The sequence below is a fragment of the Mytilus trossulus genome, chromosome 10 (assembly GCF_036588685.1).
Source record: "Mytilus trossulus isolate FHL-02 chromosome 10, PNRI_Mtr1.1.1.hap1, whole genome shotgun sequence".
Classification (NCBI taxonomy): Eukaryota; Metazoa; Mollusca; class Bivalvia; order Mytilida; family Mytilidae; genus Mytilus; species Mytilus trossulus.
This window is the reverse complement of record NC_086382.1, coordinates 12,286,771-12,312,949: the sequence shown is the minus strand read 5'-3', so window position 1 is coordinate 12,312,949 and position 26,179 is coordinate 12,286,771. Positions and strand designations below refer to the sequence as shown.

Below are 26,179 nucleotides of genomic sequence, written 5' to 3'. Positions count from 1 at the left end.
AAATCCAAATTACTTCAGATTTAATGAACTGTTATTCAGGTGTGTGATTGTTCTTAACGCTTGACGCTGATCACGCGAAATTAATTAACCGTACGGGTAGAAAACCAGGACAGTCTAATCCGATATCACGGAATTCCTTTGTAAAAACCTTTATATAAAATACTAATCTTATTACATAAGAAATGAAAACCAAGGCTATTATATCAGGTACAAGGAATGTCAAGAGGGATTTGGGCTACTTTTAGAATCAATGATCACAGAGTAAGAATGACCAGCCGTCTCCATTCTTCTAACATAGTGTATTACAATTTACCATTAAAAATGAATTGTTTTGAAATTGTCTGTGCTCATATACCCTGTTTAACATACAGTGACAAATATCACTTCTACAATCTCATTAAAATCCGATGTTCTGATACGCTACCCTCCACTAGTTAGTGGAAGGTAGCGTATTTAGTGGAGGGTAGCGTACCTCCACTAACTAGTGGATGGTAGCATATGAGAACATCGAATTTTAATGAGATTGTCACTTCTATGAATATGAGCCTTAATCTTAACTTGCTTGCTGACAAAGCAAAAGGGCGCATTAAGATATGTCATCCCATGCCCGGTTGCAAAATATCAAAGCGCAATAAGACATGGCACCATATCCGGTCCTCGTCGATTGTTATAGTTTACAGTTGCCTACCGGTTTAATGTATATTCGGGTAGATCTGAACAGTAACTATAAATCAAGATATGATGATGGAGTACTTGTTTGATACGTCTGGTTATGAGATTAACATGTCCACTGCCTTCGACCTAAACGGCTCGTTGCGATTACTTTCTCAAATTTTCTTTGCAAAATGGTCAGTTTAGACCAGAAAACATATGATTTGTATTTTGTCTGATCAGAAATGGTTTACTTCGTTGGGTTTTGTGTTTAGTTGAGTTTTTTTTAAACTGGTAGTATCCCGAAAACGAATCAAGAACGCTCAAGCACTCACGGAAACTTGTTCATATCTATCCGACTGTGTGCCAATAATTATCAGGTATAACCACAACAGATTGTATTTTGAACGTAGTTGCACTGAATTATACAAATCATAACTCATAATTATTTAATTAAATATATATTGGGTGTGACCTCTCGAAAATGAAATTGAGTTTTGAAATACAAAGGATAGCGGTGTCGGATCTAAATATGGAACATAATTATATTTACCTATCTAAGTTGTTATCGTTTTTGAGAAAATGTCATTTTCTGCAGCTATATATTTATATGTTGAACAATCCAAACATGCTTCAATTTTATTTTATAATTTTCGATAATTGTCATGATTCGAGACTGACACTTAAAAATTAATTGAATGAAAATAAATTGAGAAATATTTATATAATATCTCATAAATTTACATTGCATATCACAATGTGTTTGTTCTGTCTAGTGCATACTATATGGAGAAAAGGTGAAACTAGCACCATTTAAAGAAAACATCTTTTAAGATTATATAAATAGCTCAATGATAACTTATAAAGATAAATTTGATTGTTTAACATGTCTATTTCTGATATAGTTTTGAAGTATTTTAATTATGTTCCTGTCCCAAGTCGCTGGCGTTCAATTCAGTAGTTGTCGTTTGTTTATGTGTCGTATTTTATTTTTTTCATGTTGATGCCTTTTTTATATAGCCGACTATACAGTATGGTTTTTGATTATTATGATAAGTGGTGAATGACCTATAATTACATCCTCGTCTAGCATGTTGACTATGATCAGTATTTTTCTCATTGTCAAGCTTATACAGATACATATTTTCATAAATGATATTTAACAGATGCATAACACTAAGTGATTTTCGAATTCAATGGACAATGAAAATGGCCTCATCATACCTTCTAATTTGAGAGTCGTACTTAGCTGACTTATGTCAAACTTACGTCAATTTAACATGTACTTTGCAACCTTGTTCTTTGAAAGTATTTGATAATTATACCTTTCACGTTTACAAAATACTCAGAACATATCATCGTCTTTCTGAAAAGATGAGTAAATCATAACTTTAAGAAATTATATAATTTCTATAAAAATTCAACACTTGATATAATAAACAAAAAAATAGGTGATCTATAATCAACCAGAAACATACAACCTATGTAAATAATAAAAGTACGGATTCAAATAAGTTTTGATGTCATCAGTTGTAAATCTTTCAAGAGGAAATCTTTTATCATTTAGTCATACATTCAATTTATAACTGATATGCAGGTAAAAAGAGGGTGGAAAATGTCTTTACCGTGACGCGTAAAGCACCCCTATTTCACTACCGTTGAGCGCCTTCTGATTTCATCGAAATGTATCACATCGTATTTGTGTATCGTAAGCGTCAAACGTACAAACCTATTAGTATCGTTTAGGCTTTAAAAAAGCAAACTATTTACCGTTGACTGTCAGTTGAGATAATCCCCTCTATTACACCCTCATAGAAGTGTCACAAAAAAACTGGACCAGATTAGGACTGAAAATATTCTGCGGGGAAACGATATCTTTCACTTCTTCGTCCTATATTTAGAGGGATTAGCAGATATTTGCGAGACATAATACTTCTGTTTGATCCGAATTTATTCTTTTATTTTCATCGAGTCATTTCAACAATGCACATTTTAAACCGGAAAGTAAACATACATCTAGGACAATTTATTTTCAACGTTTATCATTTTGATTTTCACGGCAATGTTCAGGAATTTCTTTGAGATCGGCACGCTGCACTTGTAGACTACTTGTGAAATGCTACGGAGAAAGAACGAAAAATTTTAATGACTCAATTAATACTAAACTTTGTCCTATTTATTTGTTTAAAAAGCCCGCTTAATGATGAGAACACGCATATCTGATATAAAAATAGATGTTCAAATATGCAAACATATCGGTTTTGTAGTTTAATTTGAGCAATTAAAACAATTAGATCTATCATTTCTGAATACTTCGTACTATATTCTATTCGGTGTCTTTCATCAAATAACAAATTATCGATTTTTAAAAGTACTCTTGTTTTATTATAGGCGTAGCTGTTAATGTTAAAAAAAACCCCTCATAATCGATTAGATCTTTTGTTTTTGGTGCTTCTCTTTTTGGTATATATGTACTAGTCTATGAAGATTGAACTGTACAACGATAGATACAACTGACTCTTAATTAGGTTTAGATTACATAAGAAGATATTTTAGGTGCTAATTTGTTATTGCGACAACAATCTTAATAGAAATGCTACAAAATAGTCATATCATTAGTGAAAAGATATGGTTCGAAAACAATGTGGACACACATGCATGTGTTCTAGTAAGGAAGTTGTGTTTACGTTTCAAAATCTGCTTCAGGATCATTAAGATCAAGCAGTGTACTACGGAGGAGTTGTGCGACATTGTCAATAACTTCTGATACTCTCATATCGTTAAGAAATTTTGGTTTGGGGATGTAAGAATACACTGCCACATCCGGTCTGTGCTTTTGTTACTGGTTTTTCTGTTTTGTGTCAATCTGATGTTAAGAAGCCCTTTTGAACAGATTTTTATAGTTTGTGCATATGTTGTGCTGTTACACCACTGTCCCATGTTAATCCGGTACTATGTGGTATGGGTTTTAAATCTTGTAGAAGGCCGTACGGTGACCTATATTTGTAAACTTTTATGCTATTTGGTCTCTGGTGGGGAGTTGTTTCATTAGCAACTATACCCTACCACATCTTAGTGAAGTTCAGAACACCATTTTTTTTTAAAGTGTAGCATCTTATTTTAAACAGAACTAAATCAGATTACGAAATGACATTTTATAGTCTATATTTATATATAGACAGTATATACTTATATACGATTTACACTATTAGATTTATAGCAGGTCACCCAGACCATGAAGACATAATATGTTCATTGTGAAGTGCTGTCTGAAGACCACAATCAGGTTTTCACCCATACAGACGACTACAAAGAACCCTATTTATTTTATTGTATTGACACGCGTTCGTAAATTATTTTTATAGAACGATATGTTTTGATAACACTTGTTTTGAACATAGAAACTTGAGACATATCTCTTGATTTGTTTTAGTATAGCTAACTATATATAGTTACGTACATATTTTATAATGACAGTATTGTAAATATAAATTTAATAGTGCCAATAAAACTACGAATATCTGTCCCATTACAATATATTTCCATAAATAAAGGGAACATTAAAAAATAGTGTTTAAAAACAACTTAACCTGTATTTTTACAGAATTTTTCAAACTTTATTTTTACCATATACGTTCCAAATGAATCAACCTCTGTATACATATACATAGCGGTTTTTCAAGTAGTCAATACTATTTATTCTACTGTTCTTTGTTGTACGGTTTGATATAATTATAATGATTTTTCCCATTAACCTTTCATTTCCGTTAGTGTATCGTAAACAACTTTAATAAACCAAATCAAGATAACTTAAAGTTCTCCTCCGACATGCGCGCGAAGTTTTACGTATCAAAAAGTAAACTCACAAAAAATACCGATCTCCGAGGAAAATTCAAAACAGGAAGCTCAAACACATCCAACGAATAAATAACACAACTGTTTCAACAACGTATTCTTCGGACTTCAAACGAGTTGTGGCAAAAATTCAATAAATGGAACAGTTCCGCAATGTTCGCGCTTGATATGTTTACAAATGATGCTGTCAAAGTTATATTTCTTTGGGCAAATACACCAAAAAAGGAATGTACTTTGATACCTCTTTTAAATCTCAATCAATTAATATATCATAAGTACATTTATTAGAGTAAGACATTCACATGAGTTATTAAGTTTAAAATGTTTTCATGCAAAAGTTCATATAACTATATATTGATAAAGATCGTTTGATTTATACTCTCAAAAACGTCAGTCTTGAATATAATAAATATTTAACCCTGAGCATATAAATATTATTAGTTTTTTAATGTATTTTTAAATGATTTGATCGAAATACAACACATTTCTCATTCTTCAAAGACTTTTTAAATTTCATTGCAAATTATTCACTTAAGAGTTTATAAATAATAAATATCAAATGATGCGCTATTGAGTTAAGATACATATTGCGTAAAATATGTTCGTCAAAATATAGAAGCAATTAAATTTGAGAAATTAAGTGCACCCAGACAGCGTAATGAATAGTTCACATTTCATCAAAACTTTGGCTTTGAGTAAGACATAAGCACAGATTAATAGGTAAGATATGGAATACTTCTTTTATCAAAATTATTAAATGGCGCGTAAGTTGTTTGTACGTAACGACAACACTTCCTGTAAGTCAAGGTCAAAACGCTGTACTCGAGTGATTGCATGTACAAGGAATCGAGTTGACTACACTAATTAAAATTCAACTATTCTAAATAGTATTACGTCTAATACAGTGGATAATACCAGAGTACAATGAAAACCAGTTGCATTACGGCATAATGTCAGGTTTTTGCTGTTTTCAATAAAACTTGAAGGAAAAAATGGATAGTGGCTTGATTGTATGTGACAACATTTTAGGAAATACTGTGAGAAAGCTTTACTAAAAGGGACTACGCTTTATTGATGTTCCTCGTTTTAATGCCAGTTTATAATAAGTTCTTGACGCATTGACATTCAAGAACTGCGAATTTTATACGGTAACATGTAACAACAACCTAACTTAATAGTACACATTCATGAGTAGGATCCTTGACGGATTGTCCAAGTCATTAAACCTCGGAACAGTAGGAAGATACAGCATACGGGCGGATTTATTTCCTACTGTTAACAAATAAAACTTTCGAATGATATAACCTCTGACCTGTTCAGCAGCACAGTTACACACTAGATACACTTCTGTTTTCTATGAAATATCTGTTTTATTCATGAAGAAGTTTCAGTAACAGGCTCTTGACGCTTAATGACATGAACCATCAAAAAGTGAAGAGCGTGTTATTGAGGAGAACATTGAGTATCAGATATGCAATACACAAATTCTTTTCTAATATACTTGATGATGAACGACAACAACAGAAATTTGATTAATGAAACGGAACGAAGTTTGAAGAATGATTTAATTTTCATATGTGAAGTGACAATTGCCACTCAAGAATGTAATTTTTTGTTCGTATCTGTGCGTTTAAAAATACAATTGAAACTATGTTATACCATTACAGTTTGGCGAATGTGTCGGTTTTTGTTTCGCTATTTTTTCCCCAAAGTACGTTTTATAAAGTTTTTGGTGGCTAAAAGTTATAATAATTTAAGGAGACAGACATAACGAAGAAAGCTAGTTTTAATTTTGATTTAATAACAATTGACCAAAGTCATGCATAGAAATCGGCAATCACATTATAAACTTTTAACGCTTTGGTTTTTTCAAATGCATTTTGTCTTTTATTACGATTTTTTTTATTTCATTTGTTTTGCCTCGATCGGCTTTTGTCTTCTTTATTTCGTTTTTTAATTTCTATTTTAAATTTATACATTCGGTATTTCCTTCCTGTTGTCTGTAGTTGGTGATTAGCTATATTCCAATTCTCATCCGTTGGACCCTTAACGTTATTGCATGTGGAATTCATTAATTTTGGTCAGAATAGATACTTTGACATGTAAGACCTTTATTAAAAGATCCGTTTTATATTTGCAAGATTATTTACAAAAATAAAACTCTCGAATATATAAACTATTTTCTTAATATGCAATTCAAGCATTAAAACGAAATATCAGATAACGCAATGTTTGCGTTCCAACATGCTATTAAAGTAAGTAATAGTGTGTTGAAAAAAACTTGAAAGTATGCTTTTCTTATAGTGTCTTCGTATATTCTAACTCCGCTCGTTTTAGGCATAAGACCTACTGTACGGCGACCGAATAAAAGATGTAATGTGTAGTATGTTTACACGTAACTATATACATTTATTAATGTGACAACACGAGTTTCATTAAAAATCACTTTCATTTTAAAGTTTTAATCGTTTAGAATATCACCTCATTCATAAAATATGATGAATATAGACACCTATATCATTTCATTGTAGTTACATGAATTCGGTTTAATGTTTTGTAACAAGTATCATCCGGAAACGTCCGCATTGTTTAAAAATTGTCTACACGAAACTGAAAAATGTAAAATGCATGTGTGTGTGGGCTACTCTTGTTTCCGTAATAATTTTTGATTTAGGAATGGATCCATGACAAAACGTCTTGATATCGTCTGTGAATAAGAGATGCATGTGAATAAATTTTTGACAACTTTTTATATTTGTATGTAAATAAGATATGCATGCAAAATGAGTTTGTATTTCAATTTTTGACAACTTTTCAATATTTTTAACACCACAATGATCCTTGGAATTCAACTTTTATACTGGGTAGCACTTCCTATCTTTGTTGAAAGGTCCTAAAATCGGCGGTGCCACGATATCAAAAGTGTTCTATGTATCTTTGATTATTCCATTGGAACTTCATGATGGTCTAGTATAGAACGTTTGATGTTACCAGTTTTTACGGACTTTTCCTTGGAGTTCGGTATTTTTGCTATACTTTGAAATATCTTAATTATAAAAAAAGGCATACACTATATGTAGTACTACACACGCTTGATTTACTCATAGAAAGTATATGTGACATGTCCACACTAATAAACCCATCAAAAATTTAAGAAGGCAACTTATATTTCATGAAAAAAAGGATCTAAAACCATCGTGAATCAACACATGTTCTATCCGAATAGTAGAGATAGTGTTTCACAAGAATAAAAAAACAAACACAAACCCTCATGCATAAAAATTGGAAGAAAACGATTGAATGCAGTTTGTTTAGTCTGCAGAAGAATAACGTATATACATTTTGTATTTTCAGTGAAGATCAATGGAAGTTACGATGACCAGATGTTAATGGGTTTGATGTTAGTAGTTGTACCAAAAGGGGCCAAAGACGAAAAGTTAACGTTAGGCGCACCTAAGGTAAGATGAATTCTTATGATGGTTAAAACGTTAGGCGCACCTTAGGTAAGATTGAATTCTTATGATGGTTAAAACGTTAGGCGCACCTGAGGTAAGATTGAATTCTTATGATGGTTAAAACGTTAGGCGCACCTAAGGTAAGATTGAATTTTTATGATGGTTAAAATGCATCTATTGTACCAAGTGAAAATCAAAATAACATTCAAGATTAAGTTTCACCAATTAAGAAAGCTCCAAATCGAGCTTTGATTGAAAAATACACAAACATATTGAAACTCCTTCAATGGAGTGACTTCTGAACTGTCGTTTTCTTTTGTTATTGTCATGGACCAGTGTTGTGCTTGCTTTTCTTCTCCCTATTTGTATTTTTAAAACTATAAAATGGATACGATTAGCATAAAAAGACACAAAAAAAACCCCAAACACAACGCTTTACTTCTATATCTATAATTGCATGGGTATGCACTTTCAATGATATCTAAATTAGCACGGTAAAAACACAGAATTTTGGTTGTGTCCATTTAAGGTATATTGATATTATCTAATGTCAAAAGAAAATATCCCTTTAATGACGTGAAAGTTGATCTACATATTTATATTTACTGTAAACTCCGAGATTTATAGGCGTTTTGTATTTTTAAAAAATAAATCTCCTTGTTGCTTCTTTGCTAAATAAAGTGACTGAATATTTTTGTGACAAAAGGAATGTAACCTCTCTTTTAAGAAATTCGTGCTTTATGATTTTTACCAGTCTAAATCCCCATGTTATTTCATTTCAAAGTTGCTGTGTTAGCCAAGATCTTTGCGACCATAGGAATTTCACTTTCCTTGGTGACAACTGAGACTACTACTACAAAAACAGGATTATTCAATAAAAACAACCAGAGTGTTGTTTTTAACAACATTGTTATGTCTTGATAAACAAATTAGTATCATTTTATAACAATAAATGTCAATTTATAAGATATGATTGTCAATATTAGTGTACCATACATAATTTAGTACCACACAAAATCCTAGGACGGTACAAGCTGCCCGGAAGCTGTTATTTTGTCTTGAAAATCAATTGTGGTATAAGAGCAATTATTATATTTTGACAGTTCTTGTAACATAGTGACATCTTTACATCTAATTAATTAACTCGACTGTCAAATGATTAATATATGACAATTATTACACTATAAAAATAAAATAAAAACTAATAATCAGTCTTAAAATTAAAAAAAGAGAAGAGACATATTAGTAATAAGCTAAGACTATTATAGACTTAACGGTGTCTCTCTGAGTTATTATTATTAAGATAAAAAGATGAGTTTTGATTGCCAATGAGACACATTTTCAACAAAGACAAAGTGCATGACGAAATTAAAGCATCTGGCCTTAAACAATAAGAACAAAAACCTTGAAATATCGTATCAACTGCATGGGAGATGTATACTCCAAAGCAGCCTGGAATGTGGCGACACATAATTGGAAAGTTCTTATAGGAAAATTTAAAAAATCTCTTCTGTTGCATTGTCTATCTCAGCGTCGTTGGTTTCGGGGCTCAATATACTGAGCATGAGTATTAACTTAGAACTTACTTAATGAATTGTAATAATGATTTGTAGACAATTAGTCAATTAAACTGCGCATTGGACGAAAGATAAGTTCATACAAATTGAACATCCACAAAAAAGGGTTACTTCTGTAACAAGAACCACTTATTTAATAAACAATTCTACCCAATATACACACGTAAAAGATACTTAAGTACACTATAAAGGATTTGATTAAAAAAATAAGAATTACAATGTGAACATATCAAGAACGTTTTTTAAAAAAAGTCCTAAACATACAAATGTCATCGAAAGCCAATTTGGCGGATGGAGTTGAAACCCTTACTTTCTTTGTAATTTTGTAGATTTATCAACTTTTAAAATGTAAGACATGGAAATATGCTTCATTGATAGATCCTTTAAGTGCGGCACTTACAAGTGCTACGGTACTTACTACTGGCTAATGCATCTAGAAGCCTTACTGATACGTTTATAAAGATAACACTTTGTAAACTCGTAATGTTACTATGAAAGACTTATTTAAAATGGATGTCCCCGCCCGTGCATTAACAAAATCTTAAATAAAGACAAAGTTTCTAATAACAGGTCATAAATTTGTTATGAAATCAGGATTTGATAGCACAATAACCGTTTAAAAGAGCAGATTGAAGAGTTCCAAGCTGACAACACATTTGTGATTGTCGCTTTAATAAGCTAGTTTCTTTCTTATTACGAATCTTTGAGAGAAGTGTCTATGTTATAAGTGTTTCCAAGGTGACAATGTTATTAATGTGTACTTCGTTACTGCACCAAAGCAAAGCGTACAATGGGTAGACTATCAAGGGAATAACTGCCTTAACTATGCTGTAATGGAATAATCTTATAAAAGAGGCACTTTATTTAAAGTGAAATACTTAAAGAGGGTTGATAAGTTCAGGATAAGCTATTATATTGTTTCGGTGTAGATAAATCATTTTACTCATTATCTTCAAGCAAAAAAAAAAAAGATGTTGCATAATTTTCAATATAGCAAATAATAAATAGTCTTGAATAAAATTATTTTCTGCAGATATCTATTCAAACTAATTTGGTATTTTTGATGCAAATGGTGTTACTGATAAAACACAATATTCTCTGCCAATCAACATAAATAAAAAAAAAATCTTATTTAATACGAATAAAATTGAGAAAGGAAATGGTGAATATGTCAAAGCGATAACCACCCGACCATAGAGCAAACAACAGCCGAAGGCAACCAATGGGTCTTCAATGTAGCGATAATTCCCGCACCCGAATGTTTACAATTATTAGCCATTTGCTTTGTGCAATCTTGTACATTTTCTTTCTCTAAACAAGTCTCTTTGTCGTAAAATATACCACAGTTAAAATCTGATCTATGTCTTGAAGCACACAGAAATTGACAATGAGGGTCGGTTGCGAACTAAATTTTACAACAAAACAGCTGATTTTAATTTTCCTACTGTGAACTGTCCATTTTGGCAAAGCAACATTCATACGTTTACCTATCAACCATATTCACCTTACTTGTCATTATCACAATTCCGTTTATTCCTAGATTGTCACATAACAGAAGTTTCAAATATTCCGATTCATTTATTAATTTATTAGATTGTACCAAGTTCGAAAGTAACGCCTGTCAATTATGTACCAGACATATTATATGGAAGGAAGTGATTGCATCTACACAAGTTTTATTGTAACAATGCAGATGATACAGTACTTGTAAACTTGGAAATAATTTCTGAATTGTTTCTTTTGATATGCCCAGTTTAAAGTGTTATAATCCTGAGTTGCATCTGTTTCTGAAACATACACCCTCTATTATTTATAAAAAAAAATACTTGTTGTCAATTGTTATTTCTCTTATGATATTATATATTTCTTATGACGACTGAAGTTTAGGCGGGAGAAACAAATATTTTCATAGTTCACATCTATTGTAATTTCAATGACCGGCAATCGTGCAACATATATTCCTTTAAACTCACACATCCAATGATGCCTTATAATGTTGCCATCATCAGAAGTACCATAACACACGTTTTAATAAAATTGTGCGTATCAATTGCTAAATCCACGGAGTTAATGTTTTTCTTGCCCTGTTTAATTTCAGATATCTTGGGAATCTCAAGTAAAAACTGACTCTGATTGTGACCATACCGTTATCACTCATCACTACCTCATGCGAAAGAAGGGACTAGAATTTAAATGGCAGGCTCCAGAAAAAGGGTCCGGATGTGTAGAATTCAGGTATGTCTGTTGTTCTAGAGTAGAATATGAATCAAATTAGAAAAAGTCGAATAAGTGAAAACATGTATTGGTTACTTTATATTATCGAAAGTTACTAGTTTATGTTTTGGTTATTTGTTTTTATGTTTGAGTCATTTTGGGAGATTAAGGCGCTGCTATTAAGGATTTGTATATATGAATACACTATTCCTTGCTTAAATCCACTTTTTATATGACCTTCGATTCGATGGTCAACGTATCTCATAAAATGTTTCCGAGAATATGTGTATCGATTTTTCTTTACTCGGAACATCTCTCGTGAGTACTTAACGTTAAGGAAAATTATGCACTGCAATATCGTCCGAGATGCAATAGAGGATTCACTAAATTGAACTTATAATGTTTTTGCAATATAAAAAAGGGAAATACTTCGAATTACGAAAAAGAAAATATAATATAACTAGGCGTATGTGAACATATCAAGTATTGTAACAGAAGTAAATAATGTTTTGAATTTCAATGATAAATACTTAAGAAAGAAAAGCTTCATAAAATCCGAGTTTTTTTTGTAGTAATCTAGTATAAACAAAACTGTAAAGTCATTACATATTTCGTTATTTCTTTACTTTTTGGGTAAAAACAAATACATTTCAACACGCGTACGGAATTACATCTTATACTTGATAAATTGGTATTAGTCAAATTTATACCCACGTTTTGACTTCTTTTATATCAGTAGCACAAAAGACTTGAAAATTTATTTGAAAATTATGCATTGTGAACATACATTTCCATACATTAACGAGTATTCGATATGGCGGTAAACAGCAGACGATAGAATTAGCGCGGTATGATAAACAGTTTTAAAAGTACAACATTGTAATTTATAATTTCCCATTGGAAACCATGACTTAAAAGTAGTCCGTTACATTAATCAAAGATCACATAGGTCATTTTCAACTTTAAAAATTATATTTAAAGTTTTCTCATAATCCATTAAAGTTTTATGTTATTATTGATGTCTCGTTTCCGGTTTAACTGAAACACGATTTGATCGTTATTCATAACAATCTAATATATTCCGTATGTCTGATTTAGACCCTTTCGTGGTAAAATTAGTCATACGCTGCAATGGAAGGTAAAATGCAACGTTTTCCCGAAATGTTTCAAGGAAGCATCATGCAATCTATTACAAGGACTATATTGAACAGTTTAACCGAGATTATTTGCCATCGTGCTTGAACCATCGAGTCATTAAGTGTTAACTTGGTTGTTGGATTAAAAACAAATTAAAAAAAATTGAAATTCAATTGCACAGAGGAAAAAAAATGAAAGTAAAGACAAATTGGTGACAATATGCGCTGACAAATGTTATTGATTGGACCGATGACTAATTGCAATAATACAAAACATGACAAAAATGTGGTGTGCCAAATGTTTCAGCTCAAATCTTTTGTTGTGAATGTTAATTATTCAAATGTATTGTAAAAGAAACTTAATTTTCAATCTTATAGTAGGTCTTACAACTGAAGCCGTCAACACTTTGTTTTTTTTTGCATCATTTGCAGCCGAGTTATTCATCATCACCGAACCATAACACACACACTGTTCAGTCTTTGATTGTGTACATGAAAAACTTTTGTTTATTATGATAGAATAATTAAATAATTTTCCAACAAGTTGGATATTGCTGTTGATGTCGGTTTCATAAAAGTTAAGAAAAAACCCCTGAAAGCTTCATTTTTTCATTAATTAGTAAGAAACATCATAGAAGCTGTTGAAAGTGAGATTTTGGTTTACGCGTTTCTGACTTTGCATGCCAATGCCAAACAAACATTACATTCACGTTTCTTTCTATGATGCTATCAATTACGTTGCCGTGCAGTTTAAAATAAGTAGATAGATAAACAAAAAAATCACCCGTTTATATCTAGTCGAAAAAGTAAATGTATAATTTGTTGCTTTCAAATTTTAAGCTTTTCAGAGAAGATAGTTTTTTTTTATAAATAACTTTAACAACTTTTGAATTGATGCAACAATCCCGTCCTCTTTCCCGAATGGGGTGTTTTACTGAATATGTACGTTTCATACGAAACAAGACATGTGCTGTCTGTTGACATGTGGATATCGACCTGCTTACCCTTTCAGGTGAACTGAGACAATTCCGGTTGGTGTTACACATAAAATTGAGAATGGAAATGAGGAATGTGTCAAAGAGACAACAACCCGACCAAATAAAAAAACAACAGCAGAAGGTCACCAACAGGTCTTTAATGTAGCGAGAAATTCCCGCACCCGGAGGCGTCCTTCAGCTGGCCCCTTAACAAATATATACTAGTTCAGTGATAATGAACGCCATACTAATTTCCAAATTGTACACAAGAAACTAAAATTAAAATAATACAAGACTAACAAAGGCCAGAGGCTCCTGACTTGGGACAGGCGCAAAAATGTGGCGGGGTTAAACATGTTTGTGAGATCTCAACCCTCCCCCTATACCTCTAACCAACGTAGAAAAGAAAACGCATAGCAATACACACATTAAAATTCAGTTCAAGAGAAGTTTTTTTATGTAGGGTTTTGTTGGGCTGCTGATTGTCCTTTTGTTTCGTTTTTTTGGTGCCATATTATATATATATTTTTTGGTTTACTAATGTTTTTATGTACTACTTTTCCATGTCTTTGGTCTATTTGTTTTAAGGATTTGTTCTAATGTAGTTTGAATCTCTAAATGACATGAAATTCAAATGAAATGTAAAATTGAAATTGCGGTAGGTTTGCATTATGTTACAAGCGAGTGCAACATTTTTTTCTTTTGCTTTCGATTTGCTTTGAATAGAAACCAACATATTTATTTATATCCAATATTTTTATTTTTAGTAAATGCTTCAAATGCAACATTAATTGGCAGAAGACCAATGAAAAGAAAGTTCTCAAAGTTGAATGTGGTCTTAGAATAATATGTATGCAAATGAAGCCAAATATCTTTAAGATTTCAATTTATTTTATAAAGATTCATAAACTATATTATCACCCATGACTTACTTTTGATACGATTAGGATGTACCAGGCTGAAATATTTCAAATTTAACGCTACGATTGCGTTCAATAATATTGCTTGGGAGGAAGTGACGTCTCTTGATGCCTTCGTCACGGTTATACGGAATCACAACACCAAACCGTTAGGATTTTTGTAATTAGACACAAAAATAGAGACGAGGATTTGATTCCTGCAGCGAAAATCTGCATTTAAATAAGTGTCAACTCTGCATGTATATTGAAACGCCCTAGTCAATAAGCATACTAATTTAGTAAGCATGATATTGCAATTTTGTAATCATATTAATTCTAAGTCCCCCAGTACCATTTGATAACGGATTTATAAAGAACCAGTAGAAAAATAGTTTGGCTCATCTGAAATACAGAAGAATGTAGTGAATAGTAAACGTTTCTTGCAGAACATGAATCTAATGATTTTATTGTTATCCCTCATGCCTTTAAGTAAAATTAAAGATCTTGTAAATACTAGTAGTTAACAAAATCAAATGTTTGAGCAACGATCAGTCATCGTAATGCCAATGGCTGTCTTGTCGATTTCTAAGTATTTAAATCATTTTAAGGAATATGGTGCAGTTGATGACAAAAGTTTGTTGTGTTTATCTATTCACCTTTCTGTAGTTTATATGTTTTGGTATTGTTAAAGGTCATAAGGCTACCTATAGGTCATCATGAGTGCTATTATCATTGTCGTTTGGTCTCTTTGCGATGCTTGTTTCATTGTCTTCAATTTTTATGCCCTACCTACGAAAGTAAAGTGCATTATGTTTTCTGGTATGTGCGTCCGTCCGTTCGGCGTACCGTTCGTCCGTCCGGCCGTCCGTCGGTCCCGCTTCAGGTTAAAGGTTTTGTCAAGGTAAATTTTGATGAAGTTGAAGTCCGAACAACTTGAAACTTAGTACACATGTTCCCTATGATATGCTCTTTCTAATTGTAGTACCAAATAAGAGATTTTATCCCAATTTCAAGGTCCATTAAACAAAAAAAATGATAGTGCGTGTGGGGCATCCCATGTGCTAGGAACAAATTTTTGTTTATTCCTATAACATACCGATAAATGCTTCAACATTTTATATACTGTTAAAATTGAGACATCTTAAAGCAGTTTACTAGTTACGCTATTCGGGTGAGACTTCCTACTTGGAGAGCATAACTGTAGCAACATCTGCTACGAGAATGACGACAGCTTACAGAATAATAGGGATCCATCGCAAAACATATAAGGCCCGGTAATGGCCGATGTATGATGTAATATTTGGACACGTTTATGCTACGGTTGCCATAGAGATATATGTAAATATATATCCCTATATTCAATGAATGCTGTTCATCTTTATGTTTTTTCATAGAAGCTGTTCATCTTTATGTTTTTTTCATAGAAGCTGTTCATCTTTATGTTTTTATTCCTGAATAATATAAAAATAAGTTTAAAAAATGAAACTAATGATCAACCTGTATCCAGTTAAAAATGTCATCATTTATATAACATGAAAAATAGAACTGCACCCGAAAGAACTCGTAATTCATTTATTTAAATTCAACGTGCCAAAACTTATGAAAAATATTAAACGAGAAGATAATTGTTATACAGACATGCAATCTTGTGATAATTTAATAAACTATATATGATTTATTAGTCTACATTGCGACAGCGGTGGAATTTTCATGAACTCTTCTTCGATTTAAAATAGTCTTATTCTAATATTGATAACTTAAAGAATATGACAGAATTCGTTCTAAGGTACGCCAAACTTTAAAAAAAATTTGATAAAAGAGAATACACCAATATTGAACGTTTAAAAGTTTGGCATTTAAAATCTCGTCGCCAGTAAATCTAGAGAAAGATTACATATGCGTTTACGTATTGTTAGGGCATGAACTACACTTAGACAGAACTTAAAAGTAGCAACACTCGCTAAGTACAGCGTGTTAAAAGCGACAGGACATGGAGCCAAATATTTCACTAACACCTGTTTTTACAGGTAGATAAATACACCTTGTCGGTTACCTTGACAAGTTTATATATTATGGTTTAACCTGTAAAATGTTGCAATACATTATTAGAGGGACATTTCCCATTTGTTACCTCGTTCAAGTGAAAGAAATGTATGCGGTTGACTATGATCTTTAACTTAACGTTTGCGTTTCACAAGGGTTCCCTTTGGCCACCAACTAAGGCATTGTGTAATCTTTTATGTTTCAAAATAACAAATCAGTTTCATTTGACTATGCTGTGCTCATTCGTATCATATAGCGAGAAAAATATTGACATAGAATAAACATAATAAAAATCCTTCTGTAATGTAAACCGCAGAAAGAATATAAAGAGTTTTAAAATTTATTATCAAATATAGACATACGCAATTGAAATCGCTCCCTTAAGATACAACCTCTGCTTTAAAGGCTAAATGATATAGAGATAAATTGCCAATTCACATGACATAAAAAACATGTAAAATTATAGGTGGCCGCAATATATAGAGGATTTGGGTGGCATCTGAAAAATACCAGATCTATTTACAATAGAGTATGTGTATATCGATGTTTATCTAGGTTGAAAGGTTAGTAACCTTTTATTGATGATGTTAACATTTACTGAGTCACATTGTACACATTGTTGTATTGCTCAGGCTGAAGCCCGCTGAAGACCAATTTTTGGCCTAGTGCTGTTTTCTGCCTCTTTGGTCGGGTAATTGTCTCTTTGACGCATAGCCCATTTCCATTCTCATTTTTTAAAATTATACCCAGCTAGAGGTCTAACTCACTTCCTCCTGTATAATAGAGGAGCGAACCACCATTTACTGTCCAAGCGGATTTTCTGAAGTTATACTTGAAAACCCCAACCCCCTAACAAAAAATAAAATCCAAAATAAATAATTCAGTGTCTTTTTTTTTAACTGCATAAGAGTCATAGCGATGCCTTCTTCTTGTTCCTATTTAAAGACGGCCCCTGCCACCAGATTACGCAGAATTTGTATTCCACTTTTGATATTTATTTTTTAGTCGCTGTGGTGGTCTTTTAATTTAAGAGTTGACATTAATACTGACATTTATGCTATTTTAAAACCGCACCATCAAAGTACAAAGCTATATAATACTTATGTTTGGTAAATTAAGTTATTGGAATACCAATGATATACAAAAAGTATCAGAAAGCTATGACATAAAATTTAAACTGTGTATATGTCAAGCGTAAGATTTTACATTAGTAATGGAATGAGGAATTATAATTTCATCAAACAAATTTATAAATTTAAAAGTTTGAGAAAAAGAATTTATCCATTTATCAGTGTTATATACGGCGTCTTAATGACGATCGATAACCATTTATACAGCATTAAATGTAATTAGAATGACATGAATTTATTATAAATAAATACATATCACTTAAACCCAGACATGCCTTTGAAAACGTAAATATTTCTGTTTTTTTTTTTACTTTCCACAAATCCGGAAAAGCGTTGTCATTGCATCATACATGTATGGCATGCATGCACAACGAAACATAAAAGTATGAGGCGAATCATTATCAATAATTCGGAGATTATCCACTTTGAAAGACAAATTTAAGGTTAAATGTTTTAATTTATACAGTAAATCAAGGAACACGCTGAAAAGGATAAAACGTTCTCGTATATAAAGACTCTCAAATGTGAACACTAAATCATAGGCGCAACTTATATATTGACACACGCCCCATAAAAAAAAAAAAAAAAAAAAAAATGTTAAATACACACAAAATAGCGAAATTCCTCTCTGTAACAACTTTGAACATTTTTAAACATTCATTTATTTTTCTAAACCTACAAAGGCCAGCTGAGATTTGTACTGGGTATAGAACATTGCTCCATCCTTAAAGATATAATCTTATGGGATTCGAAACATCGTTTAAAATACTGCATTAGCCATGTATATTTGTTAACTTAAGACTTATAATGCAGATCGTAACGTGTGTTCCGGTCTTAAAGTACACGATGGCTGTTACAATCTGATATAGATTCCAATATAATACATTATCGCTATTTTGTGCATTTTTCCTTTGATCTTTTTTGTGATAATTCTCATATCATGCTTCTCGCTTGAGATGGAAAAATTATTGCTAGAAACTAAGGAGACCACGTGGCGTTGCTAACGAAATTGACATTGAAATTGACAACGTCGTCATAGGTAAAATAGCGATAAACAGATTATCATTGGTCATCTCAACTCGATTGCTTTTCTCACTTTCGCTGTTCCAGCTCAAGCGAGAAAATCATTCTCGTTGAGATGATCAACGATAATCTATAATTCTACTTGCTTTTATGTGAAATTCTAAATATTCGATTCACAAAAAACACGTGCATATGGTTGTATCGTCTGGACTCAGTTGTTTATTTCATACTTTTATTTATTTTTAATTTGGCTTGGCTTCCGACTAATGTATTTTTTTAAAATTTAGATCTAATGGACACGCTGAAGAGTACATTTTCAAATACAAAAAATCTCGATATAAATACATTAAACACGAAGGAAAATTCTGATGTGGCCTTAAGATATCTTTCATATGTTATAAAGTCAATCAAATGATAATTTGATAACCTCTTTCGTTAAACTTTTAAAACTGAGAAGATAATTTTATTCTGACATTAGAAAATATAGACTTTTTTATTGCGAAGAGTCAGAGGAAACCATTTGTTGTATAAGCCAGTCACTTTTAATAATGAATTTATGATATTATTATAGCTTTGCATAATCGTTTTGGCATTTTTTTTCTGGAAGCAATTTCAAAATGATTTAAAACATAGCTCTTAATACTCCGTGCAAAATTGGCTTCAATACCACAAAGATAGCTGTTTTGACGTTAAACCGTTTGTTTTTTGAAGTTAAATGGTTGTTAAATAAATATCAAAGCATTAATTCGATGTAATAAAACAGATTGTTTGTTCGCTGCGTGCAATCATTGCATTTTTTCACAAGATAAGTCACCGACTGTTTTAATTAACAAATGCAGTTTGTAAGCCAACAGGGCAATTACTCAGTGTCGTGGTTGCTTCTGTATATATTCGGTGCTTCATTAATTAGATAAGAGGAAAATCTGTCATCATTAAAATTCCGTTATGAAATTTGTCTTTCATCGCAATGAAATATGCATTTATGTCATTCGTATTTATATATATATATGTTAATGCTATGCTATCTCTCTAATACCTTTAACTCTCTTTAAGACATTGCAAAGGACGTGAGGAGGGAGTTGTGACTTTTGTTTCTTCAGTGCAATTACATAATTTATACACATAAAAAATTGAATATGTTTGAAGTATTTTTAACTATTGCATGTCAAGCAAGTCAAACTTTGACATCTCGCTTGAACTTTTTGCATTAAGTAAAAACCTCTATGTTGATGTACAATGAATCTATGTTTACGATCTGGTCTCTTTATTAACAGGGCTACAGTTGTCGAGGCTCCAGAGATCTGGTTTAAAGACGATGGAAATTTAACAAAAGTTATATGTGAAGATGGTAAGTGTTTATCGGCGTCTGCAAACCAATTCACTCAGTCTAATTTAGAACGCTTCTCCGACACAAAAAAGTGCGTTTAATGTCATTGTTTACTTAAACTAGCCATCACATTTGCAGAAATGAATGTCTTGTTGAAATGAAAATATAGTTAGATAATTTACTTTTCTACGAGTTTGCATTAAAATTTGAGGATTCATGCGCGCAATAGTATACTAATTTAAGATTTCTAGAAACCAGAGTTTATTTTTAGCAGTACTTGTGTTCCAAAGGTCACTTCTTTCTTAGAAGACTTTAAACATCGGTTGAAAATTGGAATGTAGAAAGTTGATACATGTACAATTCAGGATATACCGGGTTTCTATGAATTTAAACTAATGTTGAGAAAGCTGTAAAATAAGCAAAATTTGGTTGAATAGATTGATATTGAATTGGTGGTCTGACACCTACAGGTGTTTATGAATTACGGAAATCAAATTTCTCTAATTGTTGTTAAGTTCCCCATGCTTTCAAACACTCGTTGAAATAAGCTAATTATATAAATCTGTTAGTGAAGATCTTCGTTTTTCACACCTGTTTCACCAATTAATTATGGATATCAAATATCTGACAGGGTACCGTCTTTCTCAATTTGTGGAGGTATAACTGACAATTGTAGCCATTTGTAACATGTGCGAAGCTGCCAGCTTGTTCTCCACTGGATATGGAGAAACTGTCACAATTAAAACCTTTCTTGTATAATACGCTGTCAGTTATGTATGTTTGAACTTTTAATATCTCCCGTTTCATCAATAAAAGAATCATCGCAAACATATGTTGAAGGTGATTAATTTGTAAACCCTCCCCATACAAAAAATAAACAACACCCCAAAAAAATGGCGGCATTCGGGAAATTTTGGTACAACCTTCATCAAAACGATTTGGCAAGTCAAATGTGCTATATTTAAAAAGAAGATATGGTATGATTGCCAATCAGACAACTCTCCACAATAGTCTAAATATCACTGAAATTAACTCGAAAAATATAGACCTTTTCGTGCTAACTTGTAGTAAACCATTCTCAGAAAAGTTTTCCGCAAGGAAAATGTATTTCATCGAAAAACTACCGTTATTGCGCGATAACATATAGCATATCGTATACAGAAGTTCATGTACTATTTTGCAATGCTTATTTGATCATCAAAACACATAAAAGTCGACAGGTAACAACTATAACAGATCAAACTGTTTAATATCTGACTGTTATGTGTTTTTTTTAATAAAAAAATTATGAAACCTGCGAGTACAAAATATGTCGGTCATACTTCCTTAATAGGTTACATGAAGGAAAATCACTGAAGATAATAACGTTTTTAAAAGAAAAAAAATGAATTTCATTAACTTTCATGTTCAGCGTATGAATTTTATTGTCACGTGTTACATGTAAATGAATACAAGGTCAAGGTAAACGATCGGTTAGCTAAAACATTGACCCGTAAAAGGAATAAGCGAGAGAAGATTGAAACAATAGGTTTCCTAGTTTTTAGATGATAATTCTCTTAGATGATCTACTCGAGAAATAATCAAATTTTCAAACTCTTTGTCACTTCGTAAGGTGAAGCTAATCGATTCTCACCTGATAAAAAGTATAATCTTAGTCAAGACATGATATCTCAGATTAAAAACAAATACTTTATCAATCTCGTTATTTATCTAAGGATCTTTCAAAGAGTTGTTTTCATCCCGAAATATTTTCATTGAAAAAAGAAATTCTCATTAATCAAAATTTCAAATTTTACCACGTTATTGTGTAAATGCCACCCAAATATTGAAGAAGATATACCGTTATTAAAAAGATTGGGATTAAAAACATAAATTTAGGTGTCTCAAATTAGAGACACACTTGCCAATTTTAGCCTGCAATGGTTTACACTGCAAAATGATATCATGGTTTACACTGCAAAATGATATCTATCTTAGGTTACTCTAGACAGTTACGTGAAACCTAAACGTATATCCGTACATATTCAGTCAAGTTCGTTATTAGATACATTGTGGATTGTTCAAACATTGTATATGTCGTTTTGTAAAAGCCGTCTAATTAATAAAGATGTCATTTCCTTTTTTTATGTTTATTCTTATGTGACAGTAGCTTTGTAACATTTGGGAGTTAAATTAGCATGTAAATACATTAAAATAATAATAAAAAAATGTAGCCTTCTTCTATAATCCCACGATGTCAACTTTTCACAATGCGGTTATAAATACCATTGAAAATTGATTGTCAGCTTAAAGATACAACAGGGTTTTCTTGGCCAGTCGTCCTCATTTTCAACAGCGTATATTGTGTATCGTACAATGTCAAAAAATGATGTTCGGTGGTGTCAAGCTCTCTTCCAGCCGACGAGCGTTTATCTAATCTGCGCTTTATACATGTATATTGAACGCTTATTTTTGACTGAAAAATTTACCAACGTCGTTTATTTTTTTATTTCAGTTCCTGCAATGGCTCCATTAGGTGATGGTACTGGTGAGCATCGTTCTGAACCACGAAGCACATGTTGTGCCTGTGGGAATGCCCGATACCATATGCATTTTAAAGGAATTTGGTCCAGACAGACCCACCCGAAACATTTCCCGCTTAAAGAAGGTATGTAAACGATAATTTATTATGATATGAATGTAACACTTTAAAAACGTGTCCATCCAGCAAACGTGTCCGATTGCCTCAAAGGTGCCTTTGTTTCCCCAAACGTGCCATTGGAATCTCTCTCTATATATCGGCACAGTAGATGCATCAGGTAACCTACCAAAATCTGCTGTACAAGGTCATGATCATCTGCTATGGTAATACATATAACTAGTTAATCATGTTTTGGTATACTGATTTACATTGAAGTACACTGGTTTAAGTTCTAAGTATTATATGATAAAAAAAGGAGAAGTAATAATCAGAAGCCATATCTTTCTTTTAAAAAATTCAAAGAATATATTTGTCCAAAATTATAAATTGAGAACTTAAATGAAAATGCATTAAGAAAACTTGTGCTGAAATTGGCACCAGAAAAAACCCCGCTCAAATTAATTTGGTGTGACTCAAGGATTATATATGCTAGTTAGATGACTCTGTAATAATTTCCCCCTTGTGTTCAGTTTTTCTTGTGCATATTTTATAAACGTAGATTTTTAAATGGGGATACACTGTTATGTATTTAGGCAACGGTAGTGTATTAATGCCTATTGCATGTATGGATTCTTATTTTTTTTAAATACGATACACTTGCGAGTTGTCAGAATTGTAAAAAAATGAAAATGATTTGTTTATTAATGGACGAATTGCATGTGATGTACTGTTTTTGGGTTAAAAAATAGAAATAGGACAATTTAGAAAGGTGATATGTTTAATTATCAAAAATCGGGTATTAGCTTCTGTCGCGTATACTTTTCACTTGAATTTTTAATACGTTTTATTAAGTTAAAAAATAAACAACAGCACAGCACAAGAAGGAATTAATCTTCGGAGAAACCACAAAACAAATAAGAATTCCGTTTCCGTAAAATGCAATTGACATGAAACTAAATAAGTTAAAATTATGTAATCTTAAACGTCATCTTGTCTACAATTACAGGTAAAACAATTCATTGAGAATATTTATTGCAGATATTAGAATTCATTGTCATGAATATACCTTTAGAACATGTATTTGTGGCGTACAAGGATGCGCAGAAGTCGTTGATATGTCTTAATATTCACTGACCTGATAACAATTAATAGTTTTGTACTACAAAAGTCACAAGGAAGGGACTAAACTAGAGAGGCTTATGCTCTCATTAAGTTACGATCGTCATAAAAAGTTAAAGACATTAAACTTAATTTTTACAAGCTTCATTTAAGAAAATTTTCTTCTTAAAGAGAGAATATGTATTTGATTGTTTGATATCAAACGAATCCACCTGCTCGTAAATAACAGTATTTTCTTTAAAAAAAGATTCAATGATGTATGAGGGTGTCGATAGCGGTTTACAAAACAGAGAACAAACTGCTAACTATATAAAAATAGAGAAAAATGGACAATAAAAATAAAGATTAGGGAATAAGGAGGTGCTGAAATACAAAGACTAGAGAATAATGGGGAAAACAGTAAAAAGGTTTTAGAGAAAAATGTCTTAAAAACTTAAAAATACAGAAATAAAGAACCCTCAACTAACCCCTCGTGTATCATGTACTGCAAATTGTTGATTAATTCATGATCTTATCTTTGATATATCTTGATATAAATTACATCAAACTACAGCCCTTTTATCGAAGATCAGAAATGTACGTCAAAGTACTGTTGGAAAGGTATAAAGTTAGAAATAGTCTTTCATTTTTCTGCTATTTATTCATAAGAAAGTGATATTTATGATTATAAAGCGTTAACTTAACGTTCGATTTTAACACCCATTATCATTGGAAAGTTTTTCAACTGCATAATTATATTTATTTACACGTAGTTTTAATGTTGCTTTTAAAAAATGTTGTTTGGTGCAACACGGTGAAAGAGTACGATTGTATGTATTTGATCATTATTCCCAAATATTTGCATATAATGTTTAGAAAAAACGATTTTTACCTATTCCCCCCCCCCTAAGTATTATCATTTGATCAGAGCTTTCCGTCTATAAGAAAAAACAACGATCTAACCGCTCTATTTCTCACATTCCTTTAAAAAAAAACTAAAAAAAAACCCAAAACCCTACTTTCTGAAGTAGCATTGTAATAACAAAAATAAAAAAAAGAATTATAAAGTATTAGTATATCAAAAACAGTTTTAAAAGGTTTGACTTTCTAACAGAAATCACAAGGAATATTCAGCTAAAGTCACCAGGGATTCTGACTTAAAGAGTGAATAAAAGGGGAATAACTCTTATTCTATCTTTTACTTTTTTTTTCAAATGAGTTTTAATTTTTAAAAGGAATATACAAATGCATTTATCATTTATTGCATAATTTAACTTCAATATATTACATCATAAAAACATTATAGTAGGTAGATGTGTAAAAGGACGAAAATCTGTGAGAAATAACGATCTACATGCTTATCGTTATTTTTAAAATTTCATAACCATTTATTCTCATCCAAGTGAGAAATTACCAAATCTTCTGCATGTAAATTATATTGGTCTCATAAAACAATTTTATTCTTGCAACTTCTCTTTTTTGCACATTAATGCACATTTAAAGACTATTATATGTATAAATAATGTATAAATAACTCAATTTATTCACGTTATCTACATGTACATATTAAACCAATAAATTTTCTTAACCACAACTTTATAAATTCAATATTTGTACTATACTCTCTTATGAAAGATACATATTTACTTTTCAATTCAGCCAAAAATGACAGATATTAACCATATAATGCCACTTTAACCCCTCTGTTTTGAAATTCATAGAATTTAAACAATGTGTTTTGATCCCGAATTGTTGAAGGGTTTCCCATAGTTAATCATGGACTTGTCATCGCTATATGTGGGGACGGCGGTATCATGCTGTGAGCTTTGCAGTACCTATTTTAATGCGAATTAGTGTGTGGTTTCTCTCATCTTGTCGTAGATTCTGCCATTGACATAATGTGGGCATCGACGTTTAATTTGGAGGTTCCTCGCTGCATCTCTAAATTGGACTTAAAAGAAGCATACCACATTGTCACGATTTAACAATTTCACGCCTTAAAACCGTGACACACATAACATCATGACAACATATAAGTTTTTCACGGACTCTCGTTTGCACGACACGCGTTTGTTGAATAAACCTTCATCAAATACAGGTTCGATCGAAACCAAAAAATCTAAAGAAAAAAACTGTTTGTGAAAAAAACCAAACTTCTAAAGAGTCTTTAATAG

General features: G+C 31.7%; 1 protein-coding gene across 6 annotated transcripts in view; it reads left to right on the top strand.

The window, feature by feature from the left end:
• The window catches only part of LOC134686863 (spondin-1-like), a 75,555-nt gene that overhangs the window by 27,208 nt on the left and 22,168 nt on the right, over nucleotides 1-26,179 (top strand). For all 6 annotated transcript variants that reach the window (XM_063546681.1, XM_063546680.1, XM_063546678.1 and 3 more), the window contains exons 2-5: nucleotides 7,861-7,964; nucleotides 11,637-11,773; nucleotides 20,235-20,308; nucleotides 22,782-22,934. In XM_063546681.1, coding sequence (XP_063402751.1) covers nucleotides 7,861-7,964; nucleotides 11,637-11,773; nucleotides 20,235-20,308; nucleotides 22,782-22,934 — 468 coding nt within the window. The remainder of the gene's footprint in view (nucleotides 1-7,860; nucleotides 7,965-11,636; nucleotides 11,774-20,234; nucleotides 20,309-22,781; nucleotides 22,935-26,179) is intronic.